The sequence below is a fragment of the Chinchilla lanigera genome, unplaced genomic scaffold, assembly GCF_000276665.1.
Source record: "Chinchilla lanigera isolate Chin_1 unplaced genomic scaffold, ChiLan1.0 scaffold00001, whole genome shotgun sequence".
NCBI lineage: Eukaryota > Metazoa > Chordata > Mammalia > Rodentia > Chinchillidae > Chinchilla > Chinchilla lanigera.
This window is the reverse complement of record NW_004955402.1, coordinates 45,493,488-45,511,301: the sequence shown is the minus strand read 5'-3', so window position 1 is coordinate 45,511,301 and position 17,814 is coordinate 45,493,488. Positions and strand designations below refer to the sequence as shown.

Genomic DNA, 17,814 nt, shown 5'->3' with positions numbered 1-17,814 from the left:
GATTATTGTAATAGCCATGCCAGTGTTCTTATTCTTATCTTTGTCCCCTTATGGTTGTTTTTTTAAAAAAAAACTCTACATAGCTTACAGAGTAATTTTATCACATATTTGATAAAATCCTCCATTTGTTTCTTCCTTTACTCAGAGTAATAAAAACTGACGTTCTTATAATCAGCCTATATGGGCTTAACAGTCTGGTCCTTTCTTACCTTTCTGACTTCATCTCTTAAAAGTTTCTCTGTCTTTAGCCTTATAAATGCCTTTTCTGTTTTTGAAACACACCGGGAATGAGCCTACTCCATAGCTTTTGCACTGCTGCCCTTCTGTTTGGACCACTTCTCTTTGGACCACTTTGTTCAGTAACTCCATGTGTATTCTGTTCTCTCCATAGTAGCCATGGACAGTCTCACCAAAAGTCTTCTTTCTATATGGTAGCTTTCACAGTGGTACGTTGTCAGCTTGCTCATTTCTGCTGTGACTCTGCTCACTTTAGGTCTTTGACTAAATGTCACTTCTATGCAAGACCAGTCCCAATCAGAAATTTAAATTTGAAGTCATCTTGACTGTCCTTATTTTCTTTTATTTTACGCCTTCCCCTGTAGTAGTTCTCACTCACCATATTACTTTAATGATTTGCTGTTTTGATTGTCTCCTTCCCCTCAATAATATGTAAGTTCCATGAAGGTAGAGATTTTTGCTGTTATTTTTTATTTACTCTCTACAGTAAATGCCTAGAAAAGCGGTGACAAACCTATGGCAAGTGTGCTGCAGCCAGCTGTTTGTATCATTGAAAGTTCTAAAAGGTTGATCATCACTGACCTGGAATAATACCTGGGAGATAGTTTGCACTTAGTAGTTATTATATCTTGGATTTTAAAATGTGTTCAAAATGGAGAAGGAGGATGCTTTAAATTAATGTGTTTTGTCATATTTATTTGTAAGGTTTTAATTCTTAATTAAAATTTTATTTTCTAACTGAATTTATCCATGTATGTTTTATACCACCGAAAGAAGTGATATGTTCAGAAACCTTCGTACTTACCATGAAACAAAGGACTTTAAGTGGTAACAGTCACTCATGAACTATGATAAAAACTCTTTCAAGTTTAATTTGTATTTATGGATCATCAAGAAGCAATTAAAATCTCTGCATGTTATTTATTAATTCATAACTATCATTACAACTTGCTTTGTTGTTATTTATGGTACACTATGGTAAGTATGTGTGATTCAAATATTGATTAAATCATTAACATGATTAGAGAATTAACTTACAACAGTTTTTTTTTCTTTTTTTTTTGGTATTGGGAATCAAACTCAGGATGTTGCACTTGCCAGGCAGGTGCTGTGCCACTGAGCTATATCCCTGGTCCCACAACAGTTTTTTAAGTGGCTAAGTAGGAGAAATGGCATCGTTATAATGTTTTTATCATGACCCATTACCCTTTCTGTAAAATAGTAGCATAGCCAATGTTCACAGATAAGCACAAGGAGTAAGCGATATATTTTTAATAATAGGAAAAGGCTTTTATCAGAGCATTTAAGTCAGTACATATCCATAGTACAAACATCATTAGAATTTTATATTTAAAATATCCATGAAAATGATTTGGAAACAGGAGTTATATTACCTTCTTCACAGTTATGATGCCAACTTGGAAACTGGGATCTGTGTTAATGTCAAAGGTATCTGCACCATCTCCATCCACAATAGTGTATTTCATCTCTGCATTGATTCCTTCATCTAAGTCTTTAGCAAACACTCTCCCCACTGTGGAGCTAACTGGAGCAGATTCCAACACACTCATCTGATAATGTTCTGTGAAGAAAAGCAGGAATAGGTATTCTTCATAATTTATCACTACAAAAACACCTCATCATTATCACATCGTGCCAGGCATTATGTGCAAAACATTTTTCTTGGTTCAAAAATTAAACCCTGGAGTTATACAGATGAAAACTGAGATTCAGAGGGACTGAGCAAACAGTCTTGTAGGTCTTAGCCTGCAGTGGGTCTTCAATAAGAAGTCAGGATAGCTTCACTAAAATCTTAACAGTAGAACAGGATAGAAGCCAAACTACTTCTCAACCCAGTGACTCTTATCTTCTGAGTGAGGGGAAGTACCTTGCTTTCCAAACTTTTGGTATTCCCTATGAATGGAAATATTTCCTTAAATGTTAGTTACTTCTGAGTAAGAGAAAACATTGTAGTTACAAAGTACACATTTATTGTTTGTATTTGAAATGCCACATTTGGCTTCATGGCCTGGCCAATGTGCTGATTCTTGTCTCTAGGGTCACCTGCTCAGAGCTGATGGAGATCAGTTGTATGTACAGGAGGAGATGGCACAGAGAAGAATGGGCATAAATGCCACCAACTCCATTTGTGGTCCATCAACATGTCCTTGCAGCTAAGACTTCTATCTACTTCTTCATGAATGGACCCCTGGTGCCACTTGTTCTCCTGTTCCAGTATAGAATACCAAAAATACTCCCACATATAGAAGAAGAACAGAGGTAGTAATACTGTCCTTTTTGACTTGCTATTCTAATTCACAATTAAAGTCAATTTATTTTCATTTTCATGAAGTCGTATCTTTGCTAACTTACTTTCTCTGTTAATTTCTTGATGTTCTTCATTATTTTGTCAAATGTACACTAAGTAAAAAAATTGTATAATCGTATTTTCAATATATATGTGATCTCTTTTCTAATATGCGTTGTAAACTACAGAGAAATCTGAAGTTAAAAGGGCTTAATTCTTCACAAGATTTGAGGAGGTTGAGGATACCTAGGCAGCTCATGGGACCACACTTTGCCCAGAAGACATGATGCCTGTTGCTTACAAATATGAGCCAGGAATTCTGTACTGTACTAAGTTGGCAGATGTGTGAAGTTCACTTTTTTCACTCACTTCTAAAGTTTCATATAGATTACACTTTGCTGTTGTAAAATGGAGCATCTGCCTACAGTTTTCTCCACACCAGGAAAGTTGTGTTACATGTTTAAACACGCACATAAAATTTCTAAACATACTGTGTTATATTAGAAATAATTAGCTTAAAATCTTGATCTTGTTTCAGTTAAAAGCAATTGAGTTTGTTCAGTGTGAAAGAACAGGTGGAGTATTTTGTCAGCATCACATAATCAGTTATGGTAATATTTGTGAAAAGGAGGCTAAGCAGAATTCCTACAATGAAGTCAGAACAGTAATAAAATGGTAGAGATCATCCAAGAAAGGCTTATGGAATAGTGAGGTCATTAAAACTTAGTTTTAGCAAGTAGATGGGAAAATATTTAATGGTGATGAAATGTAAGTTTATTTTTGTTGGTTTTTTTTTTTTTTTCAGTTTTTTTGAGACAGGGTCTCTCCATGTAGTTCAGGTTGTTCTTGAACTCACTATGTAGATGTAGCCCAGGCTTCCTTGAACTTGCAGCAGTTCTCCTGCCTCAGCCTTGGAGGTGCTGAGATGACAGCTGTGCACCACCATGCCCACTAAATACAAGGTTTTTAAGAAGTGCAAAAATAATGACCATATTAGGGGAAGCAATATGCAAAGAATGGTTAGAGGCACAGATTTAAATTATGTTGTTTCATTTTATTTTCCATGAAGCATAGTCCATACTTCCATCCTACCGTAGATTCTTCATTATTACTCAGTTTTGAAAGAGTAACTGGTCAAAGTGTGTCCTTTAGAATAGCATTGAGATTTTGGTGTGGGAGGCAAAATTGGAATGTTGGTCATAATTTTATTGTGTTATGCCACTGTGAAGTTGCCATGTTTGGGGTGACATTATTTTCCTATAATATGTCCAAATCCTTACACTTTTGAGCTATGTAATAACTTGCTTTTCTGCCCCTGTGCCTCCGTCAGAGATCCTGTCTTGTGCCAAGTTTAAAAAGTTGAATAATTAAAGGATGTTCAAAAAATTTGCAGTGTACAGTTGTGTGCAGTGTGAGCCCTTCATGACTATGAAGGTGGAACTCACAGAAGCAGTAAAGGAACAAAATGTCACTCCCTGTGTCATCTCACAAACTGTTCCGTGTTCCGTACTATAGGGCCACTCAGCTTCGTAGCCACCACCATTTGTAAAATGCTTAACTTGGTATCCTGCCTTTTGGTTTTATGAATGCTCAGGAAACTGCACATACCAGTTGTGTGTAAATATTTGAGCTCTCTTCCTGTATTTACACAGATAAAATAAAAGGTTCATTTGATTTAGCTGATTCGAAATGCATCTATTCAGCTGGTAGTATGGCTTGACTCTGTTTTATCTTAGTTTCTTTTTTGGGGGCGGGTGGGGGGACTCCATTTCACCTGAAATTGTGTCTGCTGTGCTCACTTTTCCAGCTTACTGCCTTCAGGCATCCACTTTTCAAACTCACATCTCCATTCTGGGGCTCTGCTCTATTATCATAGCTCTATATTTCCACCTTCCTTAAGGACATTCCGTCTGATTGTTCTGTTGTCACTTCATATTCAGATCTGAATTTGTCTCCTTCCTTCCCTGCCACTAGTTTTATTATAGATCCTCTATTTCTATTAGTAGTACAATTCTTCTGCCTGTCACCTAGACTTAAAACGCTGTTGTCATCTTTGACTGCATCCTCTGCCTCAGTTTGCTTAGCCTTGAAATCAAGAAGCAAAAGTCTGTATCTCTTATTTGTCGACTCGATTCAGCTATTTCCTTTAGTCCTTTTCAGCTCAAGTCTGGAACCACTCTGAATGACTCAACAGCTCTCCTGCTTTTTAGTCTATGCTTTTGGAAGCCTATCCTGTAATACCAAATTAGACTTTCTTTATGTCTCTTGCTCAAAAGTTATTCTCAGGCTGCCATGAGAAATACAACACACAAACCTGGCATAGTGATAATTCCAGTGCTCTGGAGGCTGAGGCAGAAGGATCCCAAGTTCAAGTTGGAGCTCAGCCTGGGTAATCTAACAAAACCCTCTCTCAAAAATAAAAAGGGCTGGAGTATAGCTCAGTACTAGAGTACCCATGGGTTCAATCCCCACTACTGGAGGAAATAAAGAAAGGAAGAAAAGGGAAGAGAAAACAAATACAATACATTTGAAAAAGCATATCTTGAGTTTTAGGAATCTTTTGACCATAAAATGATATAGGGAGTTTCATATGAAAGGTTTGGCACATATGTATTATAAAAATATTATATAAATTATAAAAATATTATATATATATTCACATGAGCTCTGAGAGAGCAGAGTTTTTTGTACTGCTCTGTATCCTATACCTAGAACATTGTCTGGAACAAATGTTTGTTTAATGAATGAATGGCTTCCCCATTCTGGAATATGTTTCTTTATGCCTATATAAATCCTTTCTATTTTTTAATCCTCTGTTGGAGTCTCATCTGTCTGGAAAGTCTTCATTCATACTGGTTTATTGTGAACAAAAACCCAATCCCTATGCAAACTATTCTATTACATTCTATTCTTCTGTACTGTAGGGTCAATCGACTTAGTAAGCTTACTTATACCACTTGTGAACTATGCAAGTGGCACACCAAATACTCTTTATTGATTAAGTTTTCCTATGTATAGAATGTGTGCTCACAGTGGATTCTAACCTTCACAGGGGCAAGGGGACTAGGTTTTGAATATCTGTTGCCCCTCACGCCAAATGCTGTTACAAAGCAAATGTTCAGCTTCTATTGTGAATTGATTGGTTAAAATGGTCAGATGGGTGGGTGTGCTCTGCTGCAGCTTTGGTGTAGTTTCAATAAATGCATTTTTAATATAACGTCCTCCTGTAGGGGGCAGAAATTCATTCTTGCTTTGTGTGTATGTATGTTGTCGGGGTGTGGTGAAAAGAATTTAGAAATGTCAGTTTATGTGCCTATGAAAGTTCAATTCTACCCAACAAATCTTGGCTCTTAGTATTTGCCTTTTTGCTGGGTGGGTGGCTGTGGCAAACAGAAAGCAAGTCTTAAGAAGGGCTTACATGGGGGAACTAGTGAAAAAATGTTTGAGAAACACTAAATAAGTGCTACGGGAAGCTGAGGCTCAGGTGGAAAATGGTAGAATTTCATAGTGATTGTAGGAATAATTGGGTCTACTCAGACTGGCCTTTCTCTTGCACCTCTGTTACAGGTGTGTCTCTCAAGCGGAAGAACCGTGCTTTTGTTGGTTAAGTACTTACTCTGGGGAAAGCGGGGTGGGTTATCATTGACATCTGAGAGGGTGATGTTGACTGTGGTAGTCCCAGCCAGTCCTCCAAGCTGCCCTCCCATGTCCTTGGCTTGGATAATCACTTCATAGTATTCTTTGGCTTCTCTGTCCATGTTCATGAGTGCTGTCCTAATTACACCTGCAGGATAGAAATGACTTTGTTTTTAAAATCAAAGCCATAAGTTCAGCTTATAAAAGGTTCATTTCTAGATTCCTTGCACGCAATAAATGCCTTGAGTGGAGATGGCATTTCTCCCATTTTATTAAACTTGAGACAAAAACTCAGCTTTGAAAAACAAACAAACAAAAAAAGGTGCTGTGCAAAACACATAATGAATAAACACTATTCCAGCAGGAAAGGCTCCAAGGATTGATTTCTTTTGGCAACATTACTGAGTGAGAACGGGAGGTGGCAGCAGTGGTTCTCTTACAGAACTGGGGAATTACAGTCCAAGGCAATTTCAGACTGCTCAGTTGAACCAAGGAAAACTGGGCCTTTGAATTTAGAAAACAAAGCCTCATATGTCTACAAATCTGTGATTTTAGGTAATTCTCCTTCAGCTCTTTCTTCAGCCCTTAGAGCCCTCGCAGAGTACATTATTCTTCTTTAGATAGCTTGCTACTCTACTTTTTCCTGCCTCCTCACTACCTGTAAGTAGTGTTAGAATTCTGATTCAATTTTCCTTTTGTTACATATTCATTCTTTATTTTATGTTCTGCTTACCTCTGTGCTTCACTGAATTCCATGACCTCAGACATGAAAGGTGCTTGTGAGTAGTTCGTTTTTACTGTGCATAAAAGATGAACATCTCCAGGCAGTAAGTAGCAGTTTGATCATAGTAGGATGATGATAGTTTCATTTAAGAGGAGGGGTCTAAACCAAATCCATTAAAATGTGTTGTTTTGATCCTGCCAAGGGTGTGCTGTAATGTTTTACCTCCTTTTTAACCCTTTACTTTAGAAAAACTTTTTGTATATACTAGGTAAAGACCAAAGTCTCATTTGCTATAAGTTTATGGCATGACCAATGACTAAATAGACCATTTGTATGACAAGGGAAGGGACTGGGAAGAACAAACTGTCCCCATTATTCTATGCAATGTGTATATTGCATTTGATAATAATATTCTAAAGTGAAATATGCAAAATTTTCTTTTTTAAATGCCTCTTGGGCACAGCAATAACTATCTTTTCATGTAGTTTTGACCTTAACACTATTGATGCTCCCTAGGAGCTGTCAAAATAATGTAAGATTCTTCTTAAGATGAGGACACATTACCCCCTTCCTCTCTGTATTTTTCCTCCCTGTGGGCACACTTTCATTCTCCCTCTCCTATTAGAAGAATTGTTGAAGTTACTGTTTTATTGAAGTCCCTAGCTGCAATCTTTTTTCCTCCTGCTAATTTACACTCCCTCACATTCTACTTTTATGATACAATTTTCTGAATGCCTATCATTAGGACTTCTGGGGAAAAGAAAATTCTGCCAGTTTGCTAATAATAGAAATGTACTTTTTCTCCTTCAAATAAAGAGGTGACTTTGGGTACTCACCATTGACTTTACCTATATGAAGTTTCTTTACTCAAGTTTCTTTTCTTAGGGCTCTGTTTTTCCCTATGTGAAATTGGAATAATGATAATTCTTTATATTTTGCTACTTCACAATATTATTGGAAGGGTTAAAAAATGGCAATGTTTTATTGAAGTATTTTAAAAGGGAGAAATCCTGGCACAAGTATAAAATGAAGATATAGCAATTATTATTTCTGCTCAACTCAAACGTATGAAAGGGAACCCTTCATAGATTAAAACATAGAAACTGCAGTCAAAGTTTTCAGGACCAAATTAAACAAACACTCAAACTTCTATTGGTTTGTGCCTTTCTGCCACTTTGCTCTTTAACTATTCAGTTCTCTCCACCATCTTTCCTCTTAACCTGCTCCTCAGAGTCTGCCTTTTTAGCGGCCACATCCCATGTGCTCTTTCCACTTTCATCACGACCTTTCTGCCCCAGCAGCCATTCACTGTAGCCTTGTGTTTTGCTCAATACTTGGTGGTTCAGGAAAAGAACATCAGATCCCATATCAAGAGACTTATCTGCAAATAGATGAACTTTGGTAGCTCGCTCTTTCCCAGTTTCCTTATTTGTTAAGGTTGTGGGCTGAATGATTCCCCAAAGCTTCTTTCTAGTTCCAAAATCAGTAATTCTAATGCTAGACTGAGTCCAGGTGAATACGTCAGTCCTTTTGGGTTCTTGAAGTTATAAAAGACCTTGGCCCCAGGGATCCAGTATAACCATAGGATTTTTGGAGGCAAATGAGAAAATATTTCTGTTTAGACAGGGCTTGGCCTCTCCAATCAGCCCCTGTACACTGTCTACACAAAGTGCTACTGTCACCCCCCAATACAGTGCTATTTTGCTCTTTTAATTCTAATGCTTCTAACAGTCTTTGCAGGTTAATACGTTCCCTGGAACATCCTTGAAAACGAGAGTTGGGCCTGTCATAAGTAATAGTTACAAAGGATTATGAAATAAAGGAAACACCTCTGACTTGACTCTTGCATCAGATACCTGTTTTGGAGTCCACAGAAAAATATGGCTGGCCCTGGAGAATGCTGTACACTACCCGGGCACTGTTGCCATAGGTCGGGTCATCAGCATCTGTGGCTGTCACCTGGATAACAGAGGTACCTGAGGAAGAGAAGTTATGGAAATCTGTTCAAGTCCAATTGCTTATGGCCAGACACAATCCTGAGTAGTCAGTCTTAAAGCATTTGTACTCCTTATGTTTGTTTCCTGGGGAAAGTCTTAAGTCAAGCTTCCATAACTCCTATGTTGTACTTGTTTAATGAGGATAATAGTTACTTGTATGCATGTGTGTGTGTGTATTTAGTAACAAGGGTGCACAGTCTTTGGGATCTTTATTGCTCTTTGATAATACTAAAATGCTTCTTCCTTATGAATCAAATATTATTTATCTATCTGTCTGTTGTTCATTTCTTCTTTTGTTTTTAAAGAATCAGAACTGGAAAGCAATACAAAGCTTGTCATTTACAATGCTATGGCTTATTCCATTGTCTAAATAGCTTTCTGCCTGCCAAAGGAATATCATTTTTGGTTTACTTTTAAAATTTGTGAGTTGTTCTGCATATTCTCTTTTTCTGCATCCATCTAGATATGGATTTTCCTTAGGGCAACTGCTATTTGTGAAAATCAGTGAATCACCACCTTACCCACTGGTGACATTTCTGGCACTGTGGCAACATAAGGTCCATCCAGGAATTTGGGTTCATTGTCATTGATGTCTTGGATTTTGATAATGAACTCTGATTCTGGCTCCATTGGACGGCCTGTTCGCCTGTCCAGGGCTTGAGCCCTTAAAGTATACTGGGCTCTTTCCTCTCGATCAAGTCTCTGGATGGCGTGGATGTCGCCGGTGGTGTCATCGATGGTAAACACGATGCCTGCGCCTTCTCCTGACAGGATGTATTTGATGGATCCATCTCCCCTATCCATATCTGAATGAAGCTGGAGGAAAAAGCACCACAGTCTCATTATGGGTATGAACAGGTGTTGGGAATAAATTGATTTTCAGTTTGGCACAAACTTATGACCTCCCTTCACACAGGAATGCGTTTTTTCACTCAAGTGTTTAAAAAGTCTGTCAGCAAAGAACTATGCTTTGAATAGGATTGGATTGAAGACAAAATACAGATTGATAAATAAAGTTTTTCTATCTCATATTCAGTATCCTGAACTTAATATTATTTTTAAATTCTTCTCCTTGAGAAATATAGAAAACATTTTTGGAAAGTATAGATCCCAGTCTGTGAATAAAAGCAAGTCTAACACAGAGGAACTTTGCATTTACAACTACGAAAAGAAAGGGATAAGCCTAAATATTTTAAAAATTTAAAAATTTTCTATAAGTTGATTTTTGGAGTATCAAAAACTTATGACAATTTAACATTGTTGAAAATCTGATGAAGTGATTCATTAAAAGGTAACAGCTCCCATAATAGAGGAAATAATACATGACTTTCAGGGACTATTACAACTCCTCAGTATGTGACCCCAATTTTGTAATTTCATTCAGTTAGAACTGTGCTTATGTTGCAAGTGTCATATGGAATTTAAATACTGATTAAATTATATCACTGTATCTCTCCTTTTGCTGGGACTCAGTTTTGGGCTCATAATTGAATCACTCAAGTATGTGTGCAGGTGCTTCAGTTATGGGTGTTTTTCTGTCTGCCCGTCAAACTGTATTTATCCCAGATTGTTTCTGAATATCTCTCTAGAGGTGCTCAGGAGTACTATTTTTGTATCAAGGCCTAGAAACAAATTTCTGCAGTAATAATTGTGGGTAATGTGTATGGGGGGCAAGAACTTTGAACTTTTATGCTATCTTATAGGTAACAGTTTCTTTCTAAAGGGGCAGAAAATTAGTTAAATTTAGTCAGCACAACTAACTGCCATTGCCTGCATTGTTAGCATTTTGCATAGCTCAGTGAAGTTCATGACATAAATTTATAAAACAGAAAACCAGTGTTAAGCTTAGGTAAGGAGTTAAATATGAGGCACAATCAGAAAACATGCTGTATGTTTACAAATACCTGCATAGAGAAAAGGGTTTTGACACACCCAGCTCCTTTCTGGTCCCTCCAAGCCTCCAGGAGCATAGAAGTAAGGGCAAAACTACCTGAAGGCTTTTTTACTGTCATAGCCCAATGGCCAGGGTTGCCAAAGGCAGCCTGAAGCACTGGTAGGGCAGTGCTACTCTGAGGATTAAGGCTCACGGACACCAAGAGACACCTGGAAATGCATTCACAGTATCCTCAGACAGGGATGGCTTTGGAGGTTGTGGCTGGCTTTGAGCTGATCTAAAATTGACTCCTGGCCAAATCAGGCAACGATTTTGCTGCCTGGAGGAACTCAGCTGTCTCTTATGTAGAAAGGAAACAAGAGAATGATATTGACTGAAAAAATTAGTTGTGAATTTTTTTTCTTAATGTATTTATTGTAGAATGTGAAGATCTTACATTTCCTCATTCCATATGTGCTATATTCATTAATATTTCTTTTACAACCCAAATCTTCCATTTATGTAAGTTAAAAAAAGGAGAAGTGCCCAGCAGTTATGGTGTAGACTAGAAAGACATTTCACCTGGATCTGGGCACAAAGAAATGAAAATGTATTCCATTTGGAACTGTGCTTCTCAGTAGAGGGTGGGACAAAGATTTCATGATGTTTCTTGAAGAAGAAAATGTGTGTGTGTGTGTGTGTGTGTGTGTGTGTGTGTGTGTAAGAGGAGGGATTTTAATGCATGTAGTATGAAACTTACACTGAAATAAATTAATTTAGGGCATGACAGATTATCTGGTCCCTGTGTGTGTGGTAGTAGGGTAGACAGAAGCTGACATAAAGTTATGGTGTAGAATGTCAAGGACTTTTTGAGGTCTGCTGCTTATCATCTAAAAATTTTGGCCTGTGAACTGTATAAAACTAAACATACTTGAAATCAACCTAGATGTTGTGTTAGTGCTCTGCCCTTAGATATTGCATAATAAGTAATAGACTCTGAAGTCACTGCTGCTGAAGAGGATATCCTCGTTCTTGAAATTGATAAGGCTGATGTCAAATGGAATTTGGGCTGAGGCTGAGATCTGTTATTTTTGCTGAACTCCCCAGACTGAATTCCATGAAGGTAGGGACCATATAGCCCTCATCTTGGTGTGGGTCTTAATGTGTAAAATGTACCCATTAGAAGTTTATTGAATGGACAGTCAAGGGGTAGGGCTAAAGCTTTTTGTGGAACCATGTTATACCTTTGTTTGAAAAGAGCTAGCATCTTTCACTGGCTTCTTGAATGTATGCTTGCTTCTTTGCAAGAGAAAGTGAGAAGACAGGGAGGTAATGGAGAAGCAAGAGGGGGCCTCATGAAAAGGGAGAGTATTAGCTATGAAGCAGGGTAGGATCCACTTGTACAGGATCTTGTCCAGAAAAAAAACCTCCACCATTTATATTAAGAGGGTATGGACTATAGAAGACTGAAAAGGCAAGAGGGGAATTCCAGGAGAAAGCCAGGTCCTCTCTGGTGGGAGCCACAGAAGTCCAAGGATTGGGGCTCTGGCATCTAAATGGTGGAGGGGCTCCCCTCTCCCCCAGGACTGAAGCCATAGGCACTTAGAGAAGCCTCTTCCTTCAGAGTTCTAAAAACCTGGGAGTCAGGCCTTTGAAAAGGGGATGGCATTGGTGGTTCTGGTGCTCCTGAGAGGGTGTTACGGGGCTACGAGGATGAAAAAGCCTCCAAAATTAGGGCCAACTTTTAGTAAAGGAGCAAGTTCCTTCTTTCCCCTCTAGCTTCCTGGTTTGCACATATGTAGATCCTGGGAAAACATTTTTTTCCCTAAAAAAATCTAGACAGGTGAGTATTTCACTTACCCTGTTAATTCTTCAGCCAAGAGTGGTGTTTTTGTTTGTTTGTTTGTTTGTTTTTTGTCTTTTTGAGACAGGGTCTTGTTATGCAGTTCAGGCTGGCCTTGAGCTCACTCTGTAGCCTAGGCGGGTCTTGAACTTGCAATGATTCTCCTGCCTCAGCCTCCCAAGTGCTGGTATTACAGGTGTGCTACCACACCAGGCCAAATCAGTGGTGAATTATGGAAAGTAGCTGCAGATCTCAAACATCTCAGCTCTTTTAGGATTTTGAAAAGAAGGGTAGCTTTTATTCCTTTTGTCATCTTTCAGAATGCCTTGTGACATTCTGGAAATGTGGTTAATGCTTACAGTTGTGGTTAAACAGTACCCACATAATGTTACTCAGCCTGACTTAGACCCACAGATTCATGCACAAACATATGTTCCCTGAAAATCCTGCTTTGCATATATCAATATAATCTAGTTTTCACTCAACACTACCTTGTCCCTGGAAAGCCCATTGTGGGTTTTAGAAGGAAATACCAATTACAGCTAATAATTGTTGCCATACTCTTCCCTGAAATAAGCAAATATTCAGGTAGTCTTTCTACACAGACATCCAGATCTTAAGATGATAAGCTCAGTGCCTCTGGGGTAAAGAGAATGAAAGGTGTATGAATTCTCTTTAAAAAGAAAGTAAAGGGGAAAAGTGCTTAGTATGTGAATATATCTCTATCTTCTTTGTGTGGAGATAACAAACCCAGCAGAGATTAAAACCTTTCCTGGTTGCTGGTGTGCTGATTGTACCAAATGACTGTGGGGTGTGCAGTTATTCTGTATCCTGGTTAAGGGTAATTAGGGTTAGTACTCATAGTGAGTCCTGGAGAGTACTACAGTAGCTAAATATTCCTGAAGGCCAATGTGAAAGGATTCAGGAAGCTGTCAGGCTCAGTTAGATTTCTTATTCCACCTTACTTGTCTCTGTGTCCTCAGGGCTAAATCTAAAGTCCCTGGACACGTAAGTGTAAGAGGGTTGGATATTTTTGATCCAGGCTTTATCTGCCACCTTCAGTGTAACTTTGAGCAGTGAACATAAGCTCCCTGAGCCTGCTCTCTAAGTTAATTACACTTGCTTCACAGAATTGTTACAGTGATGAAGTGATCTGCTTTATGTGAATTGACTGACACAGAGTACTGTGTTAGTTCATTACAATGTTGGTGACCTTTGTCTTTTTGTACTTTTCCATGGCCAGGTCTATCCTACACAAAAGTGGGGAACAGTATCTTTGTTTCTAATCTTTGAAGGAGGGCAGAGGCCTTTCAGTTGTAAGAGAGCACAAAGCAAATGAATTCTTACACCATACAAATGAATTCTTTTCTCAAACTTCTTTTGGCAGTAATCATCTGTGTCTACTTGCAAGAAATGTTTTACCAATATCAAGAATGTCGGAATCTTTAGAATTCTAAGTAGATGAAAGATGTCTTCCTGATAGAAGCAGCATTTAAGCTGGGACCCAAGAAATTTGAATGTGGCTTAGGAGTGGGGAGCATGTCCTTGGCAGGATAGTAGCATGGACACATGTCTGGGTTGAGGACAAATGTGGTGTGAGCCACATGATTTAGTGAAGGGCTTGAAAGGAGATTCAACTTGGCTTGGAAGAGTTCCTGATTTGAGAAATTGTGAGAGGGATTTGGATGAGAAAGGGGGGAAGTCCTTGAACTGAGTGCCAGGAGCTCTGCTAAGTATTTGAGAGGTACAGCACTTTCTTAATCAGAGCAGCTACGTGCAGGAGTGAATGCTTTGAGGGTATAAATGTCTGCCCTGAAGGAGGGATGGGTGGAGCTTCTGCCCAGGGAGTCAGCTCTTGCAGTTTCTGAGACTTTTCCTCCAAACCCAGTTCTAGTTTACTTCTATTTAACAAAGCCAAAGTGCCTATTCAGTTAATCTAATGAAGAACAGATGATGGTAGTAATGTTGAAGCCCAGAATGAAGAGATGAATCTGAGAGAAATGGGCAAGGAAATATTAATAGGTAGGGTGGCAGATTGTACATGAGGGACAAATAAATAAATAAATAAAACCCACATATTTTGAGGCCATGGGGTCCCTTGCAGCTACATTAGGTATGCATTACAGAGTTGGTAAATTCTTTTAATGAACTCCCTACTACTACTGTTACCACTTACTCCTCCAAGGTCATGATGATTTAAGTCTCAGTGTTGACTAGGTATAATGCTAAGCATTCTACATGCATTAGCTTATTTAATCCTTTTATTTATCATTCATTAAGAATCTTTTAAAGCATCATTTATGTGATAAGTACCAAGTTAGACCCTGAGAATTACATAGGAGCAATGTCTAGTCTAGTCAAGAGCTTTAGACAATGGACTTGTGAAACATAAATATTGCATGTTGTGATTAGAGTGTAAAACAAATAATGGTGAGAATCTACCAGAAGCACTCACCTTAGGTTCAAAATTAATACTAAAGAAGGAAGAGCAGCTGACCATGGGACAAGACAGGGGTAGGGCATTTCATTATGAGGGAATGATACAGGAAGCTCTCATTAAGTCATAGGGATTTCCAGGTTGTGTCCCTGGAATTACAAGAATGAAGGAAAGTATAGCATAGGACATGTTTGGATGCCACAGTGCAAGCTGCGCCACTAATCTGTGGGGAGGCATTTAGAAGGTTAAACAGTCAGAGGGAAGACGCTGAACAGACTCATGTAGAGGGGTGATGTAATTGGATTTATTTTTAAAAAGGTCATATTAGAAGAAGTGCAAGTACACAAGACAAGAGGAGACTGGTTGGAGGCTAGGTATTTGCCTGAGTGGGAGAGAATGATCAGAGTAGAGATGAGAGAGGTGGTGGATTTTGAATTTATTTTGGCATAGGGTTAACAGAATTTGCAGATGGAGAGAATACAGGGACAAGGAAAAGGGAAGAGTGACCACTAGGTCTTTAGTTTTAGTAACTGTGTGAAAGCAATGTTGAGATAGGAAGGACTGGCGAAGACTAGATTTGTGAAATAAAAAAAAAAGGGTTCCTTTTTGGGATGTGATGTGTTTGAAAGGATCACAAGTTTGAGGCAAGCTTGGGAAACCAAATAAGACCCTGTCTCAAAAAATAAATAGGGCTGGAGGTAGAATTCAGTGGTAAAGTACTTGCCTAGCATGTGTGAGGCCTTGCTTTTGATTGCTAGAATAAACTCTTGTAGGCAACTCTCGAGAAGTGGCCGGCAGTTGGAAAGTTGAGGAAGCTGGGGCTTAGCCTTTCCACAGTTTCTCGGGAAGTACCTGTCAGGGCCGGGCTTTGAACCACATGTGTTTGAATCTGAAACCCATGCTCTCAGCCTTTGTGCTAAACAAGTGTTTAAATTATTGTTTGAATGAATTATTTATTTTCTAATTAATTCCTTGTCTTCCATTGGCTGTCATTTGGTTGCTTTTACAAAATGGTCTCTGATTAACACCCAAAGAAAGTAAACACAGGAGAAAGACAGGCTTAATGATGAAATGATGATAAATCAAAGGAATTCAAGTATATTGTTTATAAATATATTGATCAATTATTTGCAACTATCCTAAAGCACATGCTAGGATATTCTGAAATGAAGAATATTTTATTTTTTTTCATTAAATTTGGGCCTCAGGCTATACCTGTGGACATGTTTTGAAAAAAAATTACAAAGGATAAAACTTTTCTCTTTGGTTTCTTATTCTCTCTGCCCCACCCTCTTATTTTCAGGAGGCTGCTGCTGCCTCTGTTGGGAATGGAATGGCTCTTGCAGGTTCTGAGACTTTACACCCAATTCTAGTTTTACTTCTATTTAATAAAGCCAAAGTTGTATTTTAGCTAGGTTTTAAATACCATGTCACTAGTTGAACTTTTCCTTAGGCCGCAGACACAGGGTAAATGATTCCTCCCACTTAATTCATACACATAATCAACCTTCCTTTCTTTCTTTCTTTCTGATTTTTTTTTTTTTATACTGGGAATTGAACTCAGGACTTTGTGCTTTTTAGGCAGGTACTGTGCCACTGAGCTGTATCCCCAGTCACATACTCAATTTCAACCTCAGGTACCCCAACAATTTATTTCTGTACTGGGTACATCTTACCTTGCCGACATACAATGGATCAGTTCCAGTGTACTCTTCCAGAACAAAAAACTGGTTCCAAACCCAACTCCTCTTTATTCGCAGATGTGAATGTGGCTTGTCTGACAGGAGTACTTCTAATTCGTCTTGAGGTGTTGGGGTGCCTGAGAGGACGGTGGTTGTAAGGTCCATCAATCCCCAGAAGTATAAGGACATGCCGAGTCCAAGCCAACTCTTTGCATTGCTCATTCTACCAGAAGTCCACATGGGATTGCAGGGTTTCAGAAAGTAAAGTATAGGATGATAAGCCCCTGGAGCTTGAGTATTTTCCAGATTAAAATACAACACACAGTTTATTGGACATTTATGCTTCCCAAGTAAGATCTAGATTTAAATCAGTCTGCTTGAAGTTTGCTTCCTGTCAAGTTAAAGAAAACACATTGTGATGGCATCAAATTCTTTCCTTTGGAGCAAGAGCAAGTTTTAAAGAAACATCAGTAAATATTCAAGTTTTATGCAATGAAATAGTCAGCTGGTTATTGCTTTAGAAATGTTTCAGTAATAAATAATATTTGGATACAAAGTAGACAACATATCTTTCTATAATCAATCCAAACCTTTGGATGTGGAATTAGTGGCAATTAAAGTAGTGAATAATTTTCTTCCCAATGGTAACTTAATTTTAGAGGGTTATACCATATAACTGATTGGTTTGAAAATTAATAGTGTGCTTTTTGACTATTTATGACTCTTAAACTCTTAAAATTAGCATTCTTTTCAAAAATTTACAGTTAATAATGAATATTTCCATTAGCTCACCTCCTTTTCTTAGCTTATTAAAAAAAAGCCAAGTCAACTCTTTTTTTGCTGCTCACCATTATCTTGTGCCTACCCCTCTTATTAATAATACTAGGAATCTTGGGCTTCATTTATAAGCAGCCATGGGCCACTTCTACCTTTATTCCTTCTCTGAGCTCTGGAGAATTCCTTTCACACTCTACTGCTTCAGCTTTGGAGCACTGATAGGGGCTGCTAATGTGACCTTTCTAGGATGCAAATGGCTGTTAATGCTTTACAATAGACTTTATTTTTTTCCCACTTTTT

General features: G+C 38.3%; 1 protein-coding gene and 1 long non-coding RNA gene across 2 annotated transcripts in view; one reads left to right on the top strand and one right to left on the bottom strand.

The window, feature by feature from the left end:
- The window catches only part of Cdh20 (cadherin 20, type 2), a 202,265-nt gene that overhangs the window by 31,787 nt on the left and 152,664 nt on the right, over window positions 1-17,814 (bottom strand). The window contains exons 2-6 of the mRNA XM_005373010.2: window positions 16,732-17,128; window positions 9,424-9,718; window positions 8,762-8,881; window positions 6,162-6,329; window positions 1,632-1,819 (exon numbers count right to left, since the gene is read on the bottom strand). Of these exons, the coding sequence (XP_005373067.1) occupies window positions 1,632-1,819; window positions 6,162-6,329; window positions 8,762-8,881; window positions 9,424-9,718; window positions 16,732-16,977 (1,017 nt within the window). The 5' untranslated portion in view covers window positions 16,978-17,128. The remainder of the gene's footprint in view (window positions 1-1,631; window positions 1,820-6,161; window positions 6,330-8,761; window positions 8,882-9,423; window positions 9,719-16,731; window positions 17,129-17,814) is intronic.
- Window positions 8,795-17,814, top strand: part of LOC102017828 — a 41,963-nt gene continuing 32,943 nt past the window's right edge. Inside the window, exon 1 of the long non-coding RNA XR_259092.1 lies at window positions 8,795-8,877. This is a non-coding gene — a long non-coding RNA (uncharacterized LOC102017828). The remainder of the gene's footprint in view (window positions 8,878-17,814) is intronic.